Source organism: Pinus tabuliformis, chromosome 8, assembly GCF_031772625.1.
Source record: "Pinus tabuliformis cultivar Carrire ecotype Pingquan chromosome 8, CPIR1, whole genome shotgun sequence".
Lineage (NCBI taxonomy): Eukaryota > Viridiplantae > Streptophyta > Pinopsida > Pinales > Pinaceae > Pinus > Pinus tabuliformis.
In genome coordinates, this window is record NC_142294.1 from 1,285,742,264 (window position 1) to 1,285,757,960 (window position 15,697).

A 15,697-nucleotide genomic window follows, 5' to 3' on the forward strand; every position below is an offset into this window, starting at 1 on the left:
ATAACAAAACAGCAACTGGCAGCCCTGTTAGCCAAAGATCCCTGTTAGCCAAAGATCCCACCGACAAGAATTCTGAGTTGGAGAATCTGAGCGAGAGCCTACTTCTGCTGCTAGAATTTGCTGTTGGAGACCTCCACTGAGAGGATTGCCGCAGGATGTGATGCTAAGGAAATTGATTAGTTACAATGGAGAAGGAAATTGACGGCATGATACTATGATCCCTGTATTGGTAACTATGCAATCAGTTATTAGATGCAGAACCAGGTATGTTTTGAATTATTTTTATTTATAAAATAATAATTATATAAATTTTACACACATATTTTGGTGCACAACTTTTGTAACCCACATGTTCACATCCTTAAAATCCATCATTTTACCCACATGTAGCCGACTCCGTTGGTTTTTTTAGAGTAACCTACCTTTCAAATGAGTCATGTAATAGATGAAAAGAAGGGATTGGAATCCCATGAAAATAAATCAAAAGCCATTTCTACGGAAGGAACCCTACTCAGCGAGTTATGCTATGTAAATTTATCTCAACGTCACAAGAAAGACCAGTGAATTACCAATTCGTACTAAAAACCTCAAGTGTTTTTGCTGAATGTATTGATATACATCATTTTAGAAATCTGCGTGATATAAATCATTTAGTTATAGATCCGATATAAATTCGAAATATATTCTGATTCTCTTAAAATTTAATAAATAAAACTGAAAATGAAAGTAAACTAATAATAAACCTAATTCAAATTTCAGTTTATAAAAACTAAATCACAGATGAAAGGAACAACATGGTCATCACCAACCAAAAGAAAATCAAATCTGCTGATGTGATCTTTATTTTTATCCGGAAGAGATACCAACCAAAAGTCTAAGCTTAAACGCATATTCACTAATTTCCATAGACATCAATCTTTCATCGACAACCATCTACTTGCTTAATTTGTAAAAATATCTGGTAAAATAGGGATCTTTCACTGATATCCTCATAGTGACGACATGGTGATAACCCCTTCACAATATTTTTCTGTCTTATTTTAGGCGAAATTATCCAAAAATATATATGAAAATGATTTTATAGAAATTAATTAGAGGAGCATTAGGCCAGAACCTACCCCTATATAGGTGTTTTTTTAGACCTCCAATTTATCAGAGATTGGATCAATTATCAGGTTTGATGCTCGGGAAATCTGTTGATTCGAAGGTCCAACGTGGCAGGGTTTTCCTACCAAGATAAATCTAACACCACCAGACTATGAAAATGTTTCATTTCGATTTCAATTGTGTTATGAGATAGGGCATGTAATAAAAATTTTCCCTAAGTAATTGCAGAAAAATATAGTTTGGAAAAGTAGTTAGAGGCCCAAAAGGTGAAAAGGAGCTCAGACTAAATATTATGATATTCAAAGAAGAAGAGACCCAATGGAAGAAGGAAAAAATAACCAGGAAGTTCTTGTTGAAAAGTATTCACCAAAGGAAACAAATATCAGTTATGAAGAAGTGACTCTCAATGAGTATCATTCAGGCCTAGTGACAAAGGAAGCCCATATTCAACAAACCCTTGTGAATGATGGCCCCTCCTTTGAATTCTTAGAAAATAAGGTGGGAAAAACATCTTCTTGGGTGATCACAAAGATGAGGAAAAATATACTAAAAGAGACAAAGATAACAAATACCACTCACAAATGGGTGACCCCTCACATTTAGCTAAAAATACAAGCTATATCCATGTTGGGAAAAGGCCAAAAATATCTTTCCCAGGAAAACAAGAAGTTACTCAAAATAAAACCACCAAGAAATGGTAAATGGAAGATAAATTTATTTGGATTTTGGGAGTATTTTGGAAAGTCTTTATTGGAAAAGGAATAATTATTTTGTAATATGGTGTTTAGTTACTCAAAATAAAACCACCAAGAAATGATAAATGGAAGATAAATTTATTTGGATTTTGGGAGTATTTTGGAAAGTCTTTATTTGGAAAAGGAATAATTTTTTTGTAATATGGTGTTCCCCCTTGAGAGTTTGGATTGAGCCATTGTGCTCAATTTCAAATATAGAAGGGATATTGGAAACACTGAAGAAATTTAATAGTTTTGGGTTGGATACCAAATCTTTTTTTTAACATAAACCTCCATATTTGTTTCTTAAAAAATAATAATAAAAATGTGACGTTAGTTATAATAAAATATAATAATGAATATACATGTTTGGCTAGTTTTAGTTATCTCACTCTCACTCTCAATCCTTCACTCTCACACTCACCCATAAATAAAATATTTAGATATCCACATGAAGTAACATAATTTTATAACAAATTTAGAGAGAGCTAAGTTAATTAAAAATAAAATAAAATATCTTATATTTTCTCTTTTGAGGGTTAAAAATGTATAATTCTTATACATTTTTAACACATAAATTATTTGAATATCAATCACAATTAATTTATGTTATTGTCAATATCATATATATAAAGAAATTTATGAGAGAGAATATGTGTTTATATGTCTATGTAATATTAACTATAAGAAATTATTTCAATCCACGAAGAGAAAAAGTAATTAAAAGTAAAAAAGTTTAATTATTTCTGGGTAAGAATTATGAAAAGGAGGACCATGGGGCATGTATGAGAGAGAATATGTATTTATGTGTCTATGTAATATTAACTATAAGAGATTATTTCAATCCACGAAGAGAAAAAGTAATTAGAAGTAAAAAAGTTTAATTATTTCTGGGTAAGAATTATGAAAAGGAGGACCATGGACTTTGGATTTACCGTGAATGAGTGCACTGTTAAAGGACTCCTTGTGATAGTTCACTAGTTCAAATCCCCTGTGGGTCTTACCTACATAAAAAAAAAAGGTGTAACTCATTCAATCTTTTATTATAAAATTAATATGTTGCATTTAAAATATTAATAATAATACAAAATTTCAATGTAGGATAGTTCACTACTTCAAATCCTCGTGGGTCTTACCTACATTAAAAAAAAAAAGTGTAACTCATTCAATCTTTTATTATAAAATTAATATTTTGCATTTAAAATATTAATAATAATACAAAATTTCACAATATCTTGGAATACGATTCTATCGCCTAAGCTGCTGCGCGATCAGCCCTGCTCTGCGAGGTCCGCACCCTACGGATCTGATCCCTGCGGCCTCATCTGCTCCTTCATCCTTCGGCAACTGCGAGTGGGTCCGCCGAGAGGCCCTTCTTCTGGCTGCGGTCGTCCAGAGATCGCCCGCCGATTTCCCTAGCTTCCAACTGCGGCCCCTAGGGTTAGAGCTGGATCTCCATGGAGGATCCGGATCCCCCCTGGGATCTTCCTCCCCTCCTCCATCCTCTATTGCTGAGGCCTTCAGATCCTTGTTGGCCTCTCTACCCAAGAAGAAAGTTATGGAAGCCACTAAGTTTGTTAAAAGGCTCGAAGACATCCATGAGATCGCTCTTCCCCCTGAAGGTCCGATCCAAGTAGCTCTTTCTTTATCAGAACGTGCCCTGGTGGGTCAGTTTACAGGTCTCTGGCCCTCACTGAAATCAACAGAAAACTGGGTCTCCAGAAACTGGGCTCCACTGATCAAGGGCAAGGTAACATCTTACTTCCTCGGAAGATGATACTTCCTCTTTGAATTCTCAGAAAAAGAGGACAAGGACCTTATTTTCAGAAATGGACCCTACTTCATGTGACCTCAAGGGCTGTACCTGAACAAATGGACGCCTGATTTCGACCCAGAAATGGATGTAGCTTCAGTAGTCCCAGTATGGGTAAGACTCCCCAATCTTCCGGTCCATTTATGGAACTGGGATTCCCTGAAACACATCGGAAACACCCTTGGGAAATTTATAGACAGGGCCAACAATAGAGATCAGTATGACTGCGCCAGAATTTGCGTGGAGGTGGATCTGGAGGTCGGTCTTCCAGAAGCTATCAAAATAAGGGTGGGCCCGTGGACTCATATACAGAAACTGGACTATGAGCAGCTGTCGTTCAAATGCCGGAAGTGTCAAGTCTACGGTCATTTCACTAGAGATTGCCTGTCCAAAGGGGTTGAATAAAAAGGGAAGGAGGAAGGATGGAACGAGGCGAAGAGATCCAGAACCTCCTTCAGGAAGCCCGCAAATGCTAACACCAGAGCCCCCCAAACGGGCCTTGCTCAGTAGCCGCCCATGGAAATCTAAGGGAACAGATTTAAGATCCTTGGACCAGAAGCCATAATTACCCAGGAGACAGAAACCCCGAAAGAAGTCTCTCCGCCTAAATCTAAAAGTGAACCAGAGAGATCCAAAGGTAAGATGTCAGAGGACGAGGAGGAAACACAAGAATCCGAGGAATCGGAGGAAGAAGGGGAAATAGGGGAATCGCAGTCCACCCCCAGAAGATCTACAAGAGGCCGAATGTCAACAAAAGAAAAAAGGGAGCAAGAAACATACAAAGACAAGCTCCAGGGCAGCCAGCCTACGCTAGAGAAACTCCTAGCAAAAACTCCGAAGATGAAGAAGACGCAAACCCAGGGCTCCAAAGGAGCTCTCCACAGCAAAAGTAAATAATGAAGATAGTCTCCTGGAATTGCAGGGGAATGGGATCCAAAGCCAAGGAAGAGGCGATGAGAAGCCTGATAAGGCAGGAAAACCCGGACATCCTACTCATCCAGGAGACTAAAATGGAGGAATCAGCCTTCCTCCAAGCAAGTAGAAAGTTTTGGAAAAAAGACGGAGCGCATGCAACCTCGGCCCGGGGAGCTTCAGGAGGACTTGGGTCACTCTGGAATCCAAATAAGTTCTCCCTCATCTCTAAGTCCCTGAATACTCATTGGATATTGTTAAAGTTGCAGCACCTAGAATCTAAAGAAATTATTAGTCTAGTCAATGTATATGCTCCTAATAATGCAGGTGAAAAGAAGCTATGCTGGGACTCCATCAAAAACCTGGCAGATCTAGGAGATTTGGGGAACATCATCATTGCAGGAGATTTCAACCTCACCCTCCTCTCATCAGAAAAGAGAGGAGGCAGTATTGTCAGAGACCCGGCAAGAGAAACAGTAGAGGATCTCATGCAGGATTGGGATCTGATTGATATCAAGCCAACCACCGGCAAGTATACGTGGTCAAACAAAAGGGCTGGACCAGGACACATAGCTGCAAGACTGGACCGTTTCTTGGTGCAAAGTTCCTTTCTACTCATTGGATTAGAAGCTAGATCGCTCATCCTACACAGCAATACATCAGACCATAAGCCTATCAGTTTGGAATTGCTGACCACTAAAGATCTAGGGCCTATCCCATTCAGATTCAGCTCTCTCTGGATCAGGGAGGCGGACTTCATGGATAAGGTCAGAGACTGCTGGAAAAACCCAGTCAAGGGTTATGCCTTCTTTGTGTGGGAGGAAAAACTCAGAAGAGTGAAAGCCATGCTAAAAAATTGGGCCAAGACCTTGCCCAATCCAGCTGAGGAAAGGAAAAAAATTCAATTAGAACTGGAAAGGCAACATCTTCAATTTGAAACAGCTGAAATTTCAAAAGAAGATCTGGACAAGGAGGCCAAACTCCAGCAAAACTTCCACAAAGCATGCCTGGCTGAAGAAGAGTACTGGAGGCTCAAATCTAGAAGTCTTTGGCTCAAAGCTGGAGACAGGAATTCCTCCTTTTTCAACAAACAAGCTCAAGCTAGAAAAGGGCGGAACTCCATCATTGAAATAAAAGAAGACAGCAGTGTCCTAAGGGACTTTACAAACATAAAAAAGGTAGCCTCAGAGCATTTTGAGAAGTTGTACAGGGAAGATATTAGAGCAAACCAAAATAACAGCCTTCTAGATGCTGTCCCTAAGCTCATCACCTCCAAAATAAATCAGATTCTATAAAACAAAATCACGCTCAAAGAAACCAAGGAGGCTCTACTCGCCATGGATCCGGATAAAGCCCCGGGCCCGGACGGTTTCACTCCAAGATTCTTACAAACTTGTTGGCAAATAATTGAGAAGGAATTCTTCAAAATGATTTAGAAATCACAAGGCTGTCAGAAGATTAGAGGTTGCACAAATTCGACATTTCTCGCCCTCATCCCTAAGGAAAAAGGGGCAAACACCTTCAACATATTTCGTCCAATTTCACTATGCAACATTGGGTACAAAGTGATCACCAAAGTGATAGCAAACAGGCTGAAAAGATTCCTCCCCAAAATCATCTCGGACAACCAAGGGGGATTCATCAAAGGCAGGCAGCTAGTGGATAATTTTGTGCTGGTCCGGGAGGCAATCCATTCCAGTCAACATCGAAAGGAAAAAGGTATGGTCATCAAACTAGATCTAGCCAATGCCTTTGATCATGTTAATCATAGGTTTTTGTTTGATGTAATGTTTAAATTGGGGTTCGGGCAAGGCTTTATAAAGTGGATAAAAGCCTGTAATTCAGAGCCTTGGATTGCTCCACTGGTGAATGGAAGGGCCGCTGAATTTTTCAAAGCCTCTAGAGGACTGAGGCAGGGGTGCCCTCTTTCACCCCTTCTTTTCGTCATTCAAGCTTCTGTTCTTAGTTTCTATTTGAATAAAAAGCAGCAAGATCATGCTATCACCGGGCTGTGCATTGTAGAAGGGGTGAAGCGCATCAACCATGCCATTTTTGCAGACGATACCCTTCTTATGGGAGCTGCAACTCCTCAATCAACTATCAACTTCAAAGCAGTTTTGGATGACTTCTGTAAGACCTCAGGCAGTGAGCTAAACAAGGGGAAATGTCAGATATTTTGTTGGAATATCCCTGCTTCCACTGCAAATTCCATAGCTAGATGTCTGGGATTTGCAACCTCCACTATTTGGTCGTCTTTCAAATATCTTGGGCTGCCAATCTTCAATAAGAGGGCGACAAGAAAAGACTGGGCTCCTCTCATAGACAAATTCAAAGCAAAGATGCAAGCCTGGGGATCCTCTTGGCTCAACATCGCCGGTAAAGCAGTACTCATCAAGGCAGTTCTCAGCAGTCTTCCGATCTTCAAATTTGCTGTCCTCCTGGCACCTGCGGGAATTATAAAGAAGATGGAAGAATTAATCAGGCATTTTTTCTGGAAAGGAGGCAAGCAAAATGACAAGAGATTCTCTCTAATTAGTTGGGAAACAGTCACAAAACCATATCTTGAAGGAGGGCTGAACCTCAAAGACCTGAAGGCTCAAAATCTCGCTATGGGAGCCAAATTAGTATGGAAAATAATCGCTCCTAAACCAAACTGGGCTCAGACTGCATTATGGAGGAAGTACTTTAGAGGTTCAAGGCTCAGGTGCTTAGATCACCCAAAAAATTCGCTCAGAACGCACTTCAGCAGTTTCATCAATAGAATCGCGCCGATGATAAAAAACCACACTCATTGGATACCTGGAAACGGAAAGAGAATACAGTTATGGAATGACAGAATTATGGATCGATCTCCTCTGGAAGAAGCCGGAAATTTTGCAGCGCTAAGAAACTGGTTGGATACAGCTCACGTCCACACTCTGTGGGACATCTCGCTGTGGACAGAGGACTCTTGGACGGGTTGGAATCAATTATCGGTGCCCAGCGAACTGCAAAATGAATGGACAGCGTTCAGAGCCCATCTACATGGGCTGGCCCCTATCCACCCAAACAGGAGGGACGCGAGAGGCTGGGGGAAAAGTCATTCAGGTTACACTGTCAAGCAGGGATACTACAAGTTTTTAGAGCGCCCCCACGTTCCTCCCAATCCTGCTCCCTGGGCAGGGATATGGAACTTCCCATCTATTCCAAAAATTGACCATTTTTGCTGGATCCTATGCCATCAAAAAATCCTTACTGAGGACAGACTTCAAAAGAGAGGATTTAATGGACCGTCCAGATGTATTCTCTGCAAGGCAAATTCTGAAACAACCCTCCATATTATGATTGAATGTAATTACACAATCGCTGTCTCGCAGGAGCTGCTAGATACTTGGAACTTCGATCTCAATTTTCCCACCTCAGTTCAAGAGTTGTTCGCACGCTGGATGGCCAGATACCCAGGTATTCAACCAAAAAACAAAAAGATCAGATCAACATGGAGTGCTTTGCCAAAATTTACTAGTTGGCAGGTTTGGTTAGAAAGGAACAGGAGGATATTCCGCAACAAACCCCAGGATCATAGAATAATAGCCAATTCAGTGAAATGCCAATTAAACGAGTGGTTGGAAGGCATAGATGATGATTCAAATCTTAGTAAGCAAGACATAGAGCTGGGTACTGCCCTTAAGCTCAGCTTCCATAAAGCAAGAAGCTCACCCCCAGCTCTTGAAGATTGGAAAATCGGGAAAAACGAGATTGACTTTCAGAAATGGCTGTCCAAACATTTAATTCCATCTCTATTTTTTGATGGAGCAGCTAAAGGGAATCCAGGGAAGGCCGGGGCAGGAGGACATATTATTATGCCGGACAACACTTCCTCTCATAATTTTGCCTGGGGTCTAGGCCACACATCTAGCATGCAAGCCGAGGCGCTGGCCCTCTTGCAAGGGGTAATCTTCCTCAAGGAGCTGGGAATACGGGAAGCTAATATTCTTGGAGACTCCCAAGTAATCATAAGAGCTATGGTGACCAACTCCAACCCAACTGATCTGCACCTAGCAAGGCTACTTACCAGAATCAAAAGCATTTCAAAATCCCTACACTTGACATATTTTCATGTTCTGAGAACAAATAATAAAGAAGCAGACACCCAAGCAAACATTGCAGTCCACTTAGAAGCTGGAACTATTCTCAGAAACAAGGAATCTCTGTGGGCTCCTATTCCGTGAAAAGACATGTTTTACTGTTTTCTTTTAAATCAGTTTGTCTGTATCTTTCATTTAGGACAATCAGCATCAAAAGAACATTTTGGAAATTGTAAAAAGAGGAAGTGGATAAGAGCAAAATCCAATCCCCTCTTGGTAGAAAGGCATGTTGGAAATTGTTCTCCATTTTGTAACCGAATATGTGACCATTTGCCAAGCAGATAATGAAACACTATAACTATTCTTGTAAAAAAAAAATAATACAAAATTTCAATGTAGGTCATAAATAAAAAATTTAAATATGGAGAGTTAAATAATATTAACACGTATTTAAAAAATATATTTAATAATATAAAAACATTTTACTATTTAAAGTATAGTTAATAAATAAAATATCTCACTGTCCATTTCAAGTAAAAGATTCCAATGTCAACCATGTATATATTATATATAGCTAAAAGGAAAAATGTGAATATATTATATAAAACAAACCAAAAAAAAAAAACTTATCATTAAAACATTTTTGTAATTTTGTCTAAATTCCATCAAATATTTGTTGGAATTGCAAGTTTAAGCAATGTAGATTACACAATCCAAGTTTCCAAAGGATTTTCAAGACATCTTTATATATTCAAAAATGCAATTTAAATGATGAAAAATTTCACTTGTGGTTTGTAACACAAAAGATTTGATCTCTCTCGACACATGTTTGATTGGTAGTTAACATGAATATATGTTGGTTTCAGTGAAGTTGGACATGAAATTAGACACTATTACACACAATGATATATCATAGTAGACATATCATTGTGTGGATAGGCTCATTCTACAACCCAATATGAGGGCGATGGGTGATTTCATTTGTGCTCAACCTCGACATGTGTCCTTTTTAAAATAAAAATAAAATATTTTCTCAATGAAAATACAAAGTAGGATATAGTAAAAAATAATAATAAATATGCATATTTGGTTAGTTTTAATTATTTCATTGTTCTTGCTCAGTTAGTTGATATTACAACCCAGTATGAAGGAGATGTAAAAATCCTTCAGTATCACATTCAACCATAAACAATTTTTTTCAATATCCATATGAAATAGGACTATTATATATCCATCTTTACTATAGATCTAGCAAACATTGAGAGGATCAAATCCTTTCATTAAATGGATTAAATGTCTTGAAAATTCCCTTCGTCCACTGGATTGTGTAATCTACACAACTTAAACCTACAATCCCAACAAATCTAGATTTTAGACAAATTGACCAAAATGTTTTAACTATAAGATTTTTTTTTTCAATTGTTTTATGTAATATATACATATTATTTTTCAAAGTATATATAATATATGCATAGTTGACATTGAAATCTTTTACTTAACACAAAAAGCCATAGTTTTTACTTCTAAACTACATTTTACACAATAAAATATTTCTCTGATATTAATATATTTTTAAATACATGTTAATATTATTTAACCCTCCATAAAGATCTTGATTGACCATATTCAACCATAGAGACCTTAATTTACTATGTTCGACCATTCTAACCATAGAGATCTTCATTGACCATTATGGTTGATCATGGTTTATCACAGATGATCATGGTTGTTCATGATTGACCTTGGTCGATCATGGTTGATCTTGGCCGATTAGCATTGACCATGGTTGATCATGATTGACCTTGGTTGACCATGTTTGACCATTGTAACCATGTTCATCTTGGTTGATCGTGGTTGACCTCGATTGACCATTATAGTTGATCATGGTTGATTATGCTTGACTGTGGTTGATCATGGCTCACAATGGTAGACTGATGTATGGTTGATCATGGTTGATTATTGTAGACCATGGTATACCATGGTTGACCATGTTCAACCATTCTAATCATGTTGATCTTAGTTAAGGATGGGTGACCATGGTTAACTATGGTTGAAAATAATTGATCTTGGATGACCATGTTCAACCATTCTAATCATAGCGATGTTAATTAACCATCATAGTTGATTATGGTTTACCATGTTTGATCATTGATCATTCTAGCCATGTTAATCTTGGTTGACCATGGTTGATCTCACACACACACACACACACACATATATATCTATATATATTCAATACTAAAATATTTTTATTATCAATATTTTTTAAATGCCACATATTAATTTTATATTAAGAATTAAATAAATTATACATCCCTCCTATTACTCTTATTAGGATTATTTTTTTTTATTTTTTTAATTTGAGGTATTGCATTATTTTATTTCATAAATTCATATGATGAAGAACCAATCATAAAATAAAGTAACATAACATTAACATATTTGGTTTGGATTTATTGGATGTTGTTGAGATATTCTGGTTGGATCTCTCTTCCACTATATAAATATATTATACTTGAGAGTGAAATATAGAAAATAGTTCTTTGTATGTGTGCACTTACATTTTTCATTTTTCGTGTATTTTTTTAGTTATTTTTTTTCTAGAATTTAATTAATCTTGTCAATTTTAAACCCTTTTATTTTTTATGATGAGAAAAATGTATAATCTTTATATATTTTTAAAATATTTTAATACAAGACTTAAATAAAGTATTTGAATATCCATGTTAATTAATTGATTTCAATATAAACTTTATATATGTAAAAAATAATATTTTAATGTAGAACATAGCAAAATATTTCAATGCCCAAAACAAAATTTGTTAAAAAAAAATAAATATAAAAATTAATTATTGTTTTGAAAAAAATATATAATTTATGAAATTTTTAATATAAAATTTATAAAATATTAATAATTATATAAAAAAATCAATAAAAGACATAAATAAATTATTTCAAACTTAAATAAATGTCTTTCGGATTAATTACATATATAAAATCACATTTCACTTTTTATAAACCCTTGGACATAAATAGTCAATATGGATAACTGTGTTTTGAACGGCTGACAGAGTGTATTCCCGAAGAGGCAAGATAGCCAAGGCACCCTGTGCCACGTTGGACCTTCGAATCAACAGATTTCCCGAGCATCAAACCTGATAATTGATCCAATCTCTGATAAATTGGAGGTCTAAAAAAACACCTATATAGGGGTAGGTTCTGGCCTAATGCTCCTCTAATTAATTTCTATAAAATCATTTTCATATATATTTTTGGATAATTTCGCCTAAAATAAGACAGAAAAATATTGTGAAGGTGCTGCCCAAAGTCAGCCTTGCCATAATCACCATGTCGTCACTATGAGGATATCAGTGAAATATCCCTATTTTACCAAATATTTTTACAAATTAAGCAAGTAGATGGTTGTCGATGAAAGATTGATGTCTATGGAAATTAGTGATGTGGGTTCTGCTTATGAATATGCGTTTAAGCTCAGACTTTTGGTTGGTATCTCTTCCGGATAAAAATAAAGATCACATCAGCAGATTTGATTTTCTTTTGGTTGGTGACGACCATGTTGTTCCTTTCATCTGTGATTTAGTTTTTATAAACTGAAATTTGAATTAGGTTTATCATTAGTTTACTTTCATTTTAATTTTTATTTATTAAATTTTAAGAGAATCAGAATATACTTAGAATTTATATCGGATCTATAACTAAATGATTTATATCACGCAGATTTCTAAAATGATGTATATCAATACATTCAGCAAAAAACAATTGAGGTTTTTGGTACGAATTGGTAATTCACTGGTCTTTCTTGTGACGTTGAGATAAATTTACATAGCATAACTTGCTGAGAAGGGTTCCTTCCGTAGAAATGGCTTTTGATTTATTTTCATGGGATTCCAGTCCCTTCTTTTCATCTATTACATGACTCATTTGAAAGGTAGGTTACTCTAAAAAACAACGGAGTCGTCTACATGTGGGTAAAATGATGGATTTTAAGGATGTGAACATGTGGGTTACAAAAGTTGTGCACCAAAATATGTGTGTAAAATTTATATAATTATTATTTTATAAATAAAAATAATTCAAAACATACCGGCTTCTGCATCTAATAACTGATTGCATAGTTACCAATACAGGGATCATAGTATCATGCCATCAATTTCCTTCTCCATTGTAACTAATCAATTTCCTTAGCATCACATCCTGCGGCAATCCTCTCAGTGGAGGTCTCCAACAGCAAATTCTAGCAGCAGAAGTAGGCTCTCGCTCAGATTCTCCAACTCAGAATTCTTGTCAGTGGGATCTTTGGCTAACAGGGCTGCCAGTTGCTGTTTTGTTATAACAACTTTCAATCTCACTGCGCCGCCTTCCTTATCCTTGAGAGCTGAAGCAACATTTGTTCTGCCGAGCTGTGGAGCATATTCTGATCTGGAGTCATCTTCGGGATGGAAAATGGATGCTCTTTAAAGCGAGAGCCATCTTTAACCTGAGCAGGAAAAAGATAATAGAGCTCCTTGCGAATCAACTCCCTGGCGCGCAGAGCAGAGGTTCTGTGTACGGCATCAGGGTGGAGAATTTGAAATTCAAATTTCTATGGTTTGGGCGGGTTTGCAAAATTCAAAATGAGCATCGCATCGAATATTTAATTTAATGGTCCATTGGTACTTACTTAGTCGGGGCTCGTTCCTACGGTCGTCGGAAGCTGCCGGAAATTCGTCACCCGGCATCCCATGACCATACGATGTATATTACCATGCACTAAGCCTCATGGTGATTCCCATAAGATGGTGATGATCATGCTGCATACCCCATAAGATGGTCATGCTGCATACAAAGAAGGGAGGTCTCGTCAGTACTGTTACATGTACTTAAGCTACATTAAATACCCAATAGCATAGGAAATATTGCTTGCCCATACGCATAGCCACACATAGGACAACTAACTGGCTCATGATTAATGGTTTCATCTTCACTGCCATCGTGCCGACTGCACGGTAATGTTGGCGGCGAACGCTCTTCTCTTTTCTCATCTCCAAGGGCAGTGGCATAGGGGAGGACCGCCATTACCTGTGCGCCGTCCCCGCCACGTCGCAAAACCACATGTCAACCTGCAAAGCTCCGGTACGACACCTGTCCACTGTGGAGGTCTACATGTTGGGCATCATGTCATCACATAAAACTCTGTGTCCGCGCCATTTCCTCTGTTTGTTTGGGGTCATTGCTGTGATGTTGCATTTTCCCTTTGTCTTTCTGCTTGGGGCCGGTTGTTGGGCGAAGCCCCCCGCCGAAGATGGCACGGGACGGCCCCAGAACCTGCGCACTTCGTCTGGTATTGAGGTTCTGATGCAAACGTTTGTTCGAGGTTTAGGGTTTGTGGACCTGCGCGCTTCGTCTGGTATGATGATGCAAATGTTTGTTCAAGGTTTAGGGTTTGTGGTTGGAACATCGCTTCTGCCTTTCTTGTGGTTTTCCGCCTGGATTTGTTGGTCGTTCTGGACCACTGGTTGTTTAGGGTTTCTCTGATGGTGGTCTTATTCGCAGTTTTTGTTGTTTGGGGAGGAGTCGGTTGCAGTTTTACTGAGCTCGAGGTGGAAGGTCTTTTTTAACAGGTAATTGCTTAATTTGTTGTTCTGTGCTAGTTTTTTTGGTGGTTTTCTGTTGTCTAATGGCTTTTTCTTCTCGTTGCAGGTGTGGAAAAGGTCGTTGCAGGTGTGGAGAAGGTCTGGCGAGCTCCGGGGAAGGTCGACGACCATCCATGGCCTGTATCCGGTAGGATTTTAATCCTACCAGCAATTTCTCTGTGTTTTTCAACACAAACAACTCTATTTGGATTTTTTGTAAACTTTCTATGGCAGGTTTTGAGGGTTTAGGGTTTTTGTGGATATTTTGATGTTGTTTGTGGCTTTTCATGATGGTATTTGTGAATTTTCGCTGTTATCGTGCTTGGCCGTCCCGTGCCATCCTCGGCGTGCCATCCTCGGCCGTTTGCAGAGTTTCAATGGCAAATGAAAGATTCCTAAGAAGCACGGTTAGTATGCTTTGTGAATGGCCTTGACCTTGTTCTCCTCTGTTTCTATTTCTTGGTGCAGTTTACGAATATCTACAGAATAGTTATGCCAATTGAGTCATTTTTAGTCCTCTGTGTGTTGGTCTGTGTTCACATAAGTGTTGAGGATGCTCACATGTGAGGTATTAGGTGGTTTTCCATCCTCAGCCGTCCCGTGCCATCCTCGGCCATTTGCAGAGTTTCAATGGAAAATGAAAGATTCCTAAGAAGCACGGTTAATATTCTTTGTGAAGGGCCTTGACCTTGTTCTCCTTTGTTTCTGTTTCTTGGTGGAATTTACGAATATCTACAGAATAGTTATGCCAATTGAGTCATTTTTAGTCCTTTGTGTGTTGGTCTGTGTTCACATAAGTGTTGAGGATGCTCACATGTGAGGTATTAGGTGGTTTTCCATCCTCGGCCATCCCGTGCCATCCTCGGCGTGCCATCCTCGGCGGAGGGCTTCGCCCAACAACCGGCCCCGAGCAGAAAGACAAAGGGAAAATGGAACATCACAGCAATGACCCCAAACAAACCCTCGAAACCCTCGAAACCCTTATTGGACTCTGGTTTAGGTTCTTATTGCCATATTTAGCTTTTTTCCTACTCTACTTGATAATGAGTGCTCTCAAAAACTTATTATGAGATAAGACTGTCTGGTCATTTGATTTCTGTATTTAGCCTTTTTCCTATACCTTTGGCCATTATCTCTTGTCTATTGTTCATATCCAGTGTTGCCACTTCTGCAATGTTTATTTCATTTATTGGTCTGTAATAGTATTCTGAATTAGAAGATTGGTTTTCTCGTTCATCGAACAACAACAAATCATTCTGTAGCTTTGCTGGCATATTCCTCTTGTTAATGAGAAATTTTCTTCTTCCCAGGCAATTTTTGGTCAATTTACAATTATTTAATTGTTGGTTTTGTCTCTTGCATAGAGTCTCTATGCCTGCTCGCAACTTTGAATCTACCCTATCGAATCTAAAAAATGACTGAAATAATAATCCT

The 15,697-nt window shown here is 38.0% G+C and overlaps 1 protein-coding gene across 1 annotated transcript; it reads left to right on the forward strand.

The window, feature by feature from the left end:
• The first annotated feature begins 3,738 nt into the window (after positions 1-3,738).
• LOC149240130 (uncharacterized) lies at positions 3,739-4,059 on the forward strand. Its single transcript, XM_089370064.1, has one exon. The coding sequence runs from the start codon at positions 3,739-3,741 to the stop codon at positions 4,057-4,059; it is 321 nt and encodes a 106-aa protein (XP_089226190.1).
• The last annotated feature ends 11,638 nt before the right edge of the window (positions 4,060-15,697 follow it).

Bases quoted from the DNA above. Each gene is read 5' to 3' on its own strand.
- LOC149240130 (XM_089370064.1), top strand. From the start codon at position 3,739: ATGGATGTAGCTTCAGTAGTCCCAGTATGGGTAAGACTCCCCAATCTT.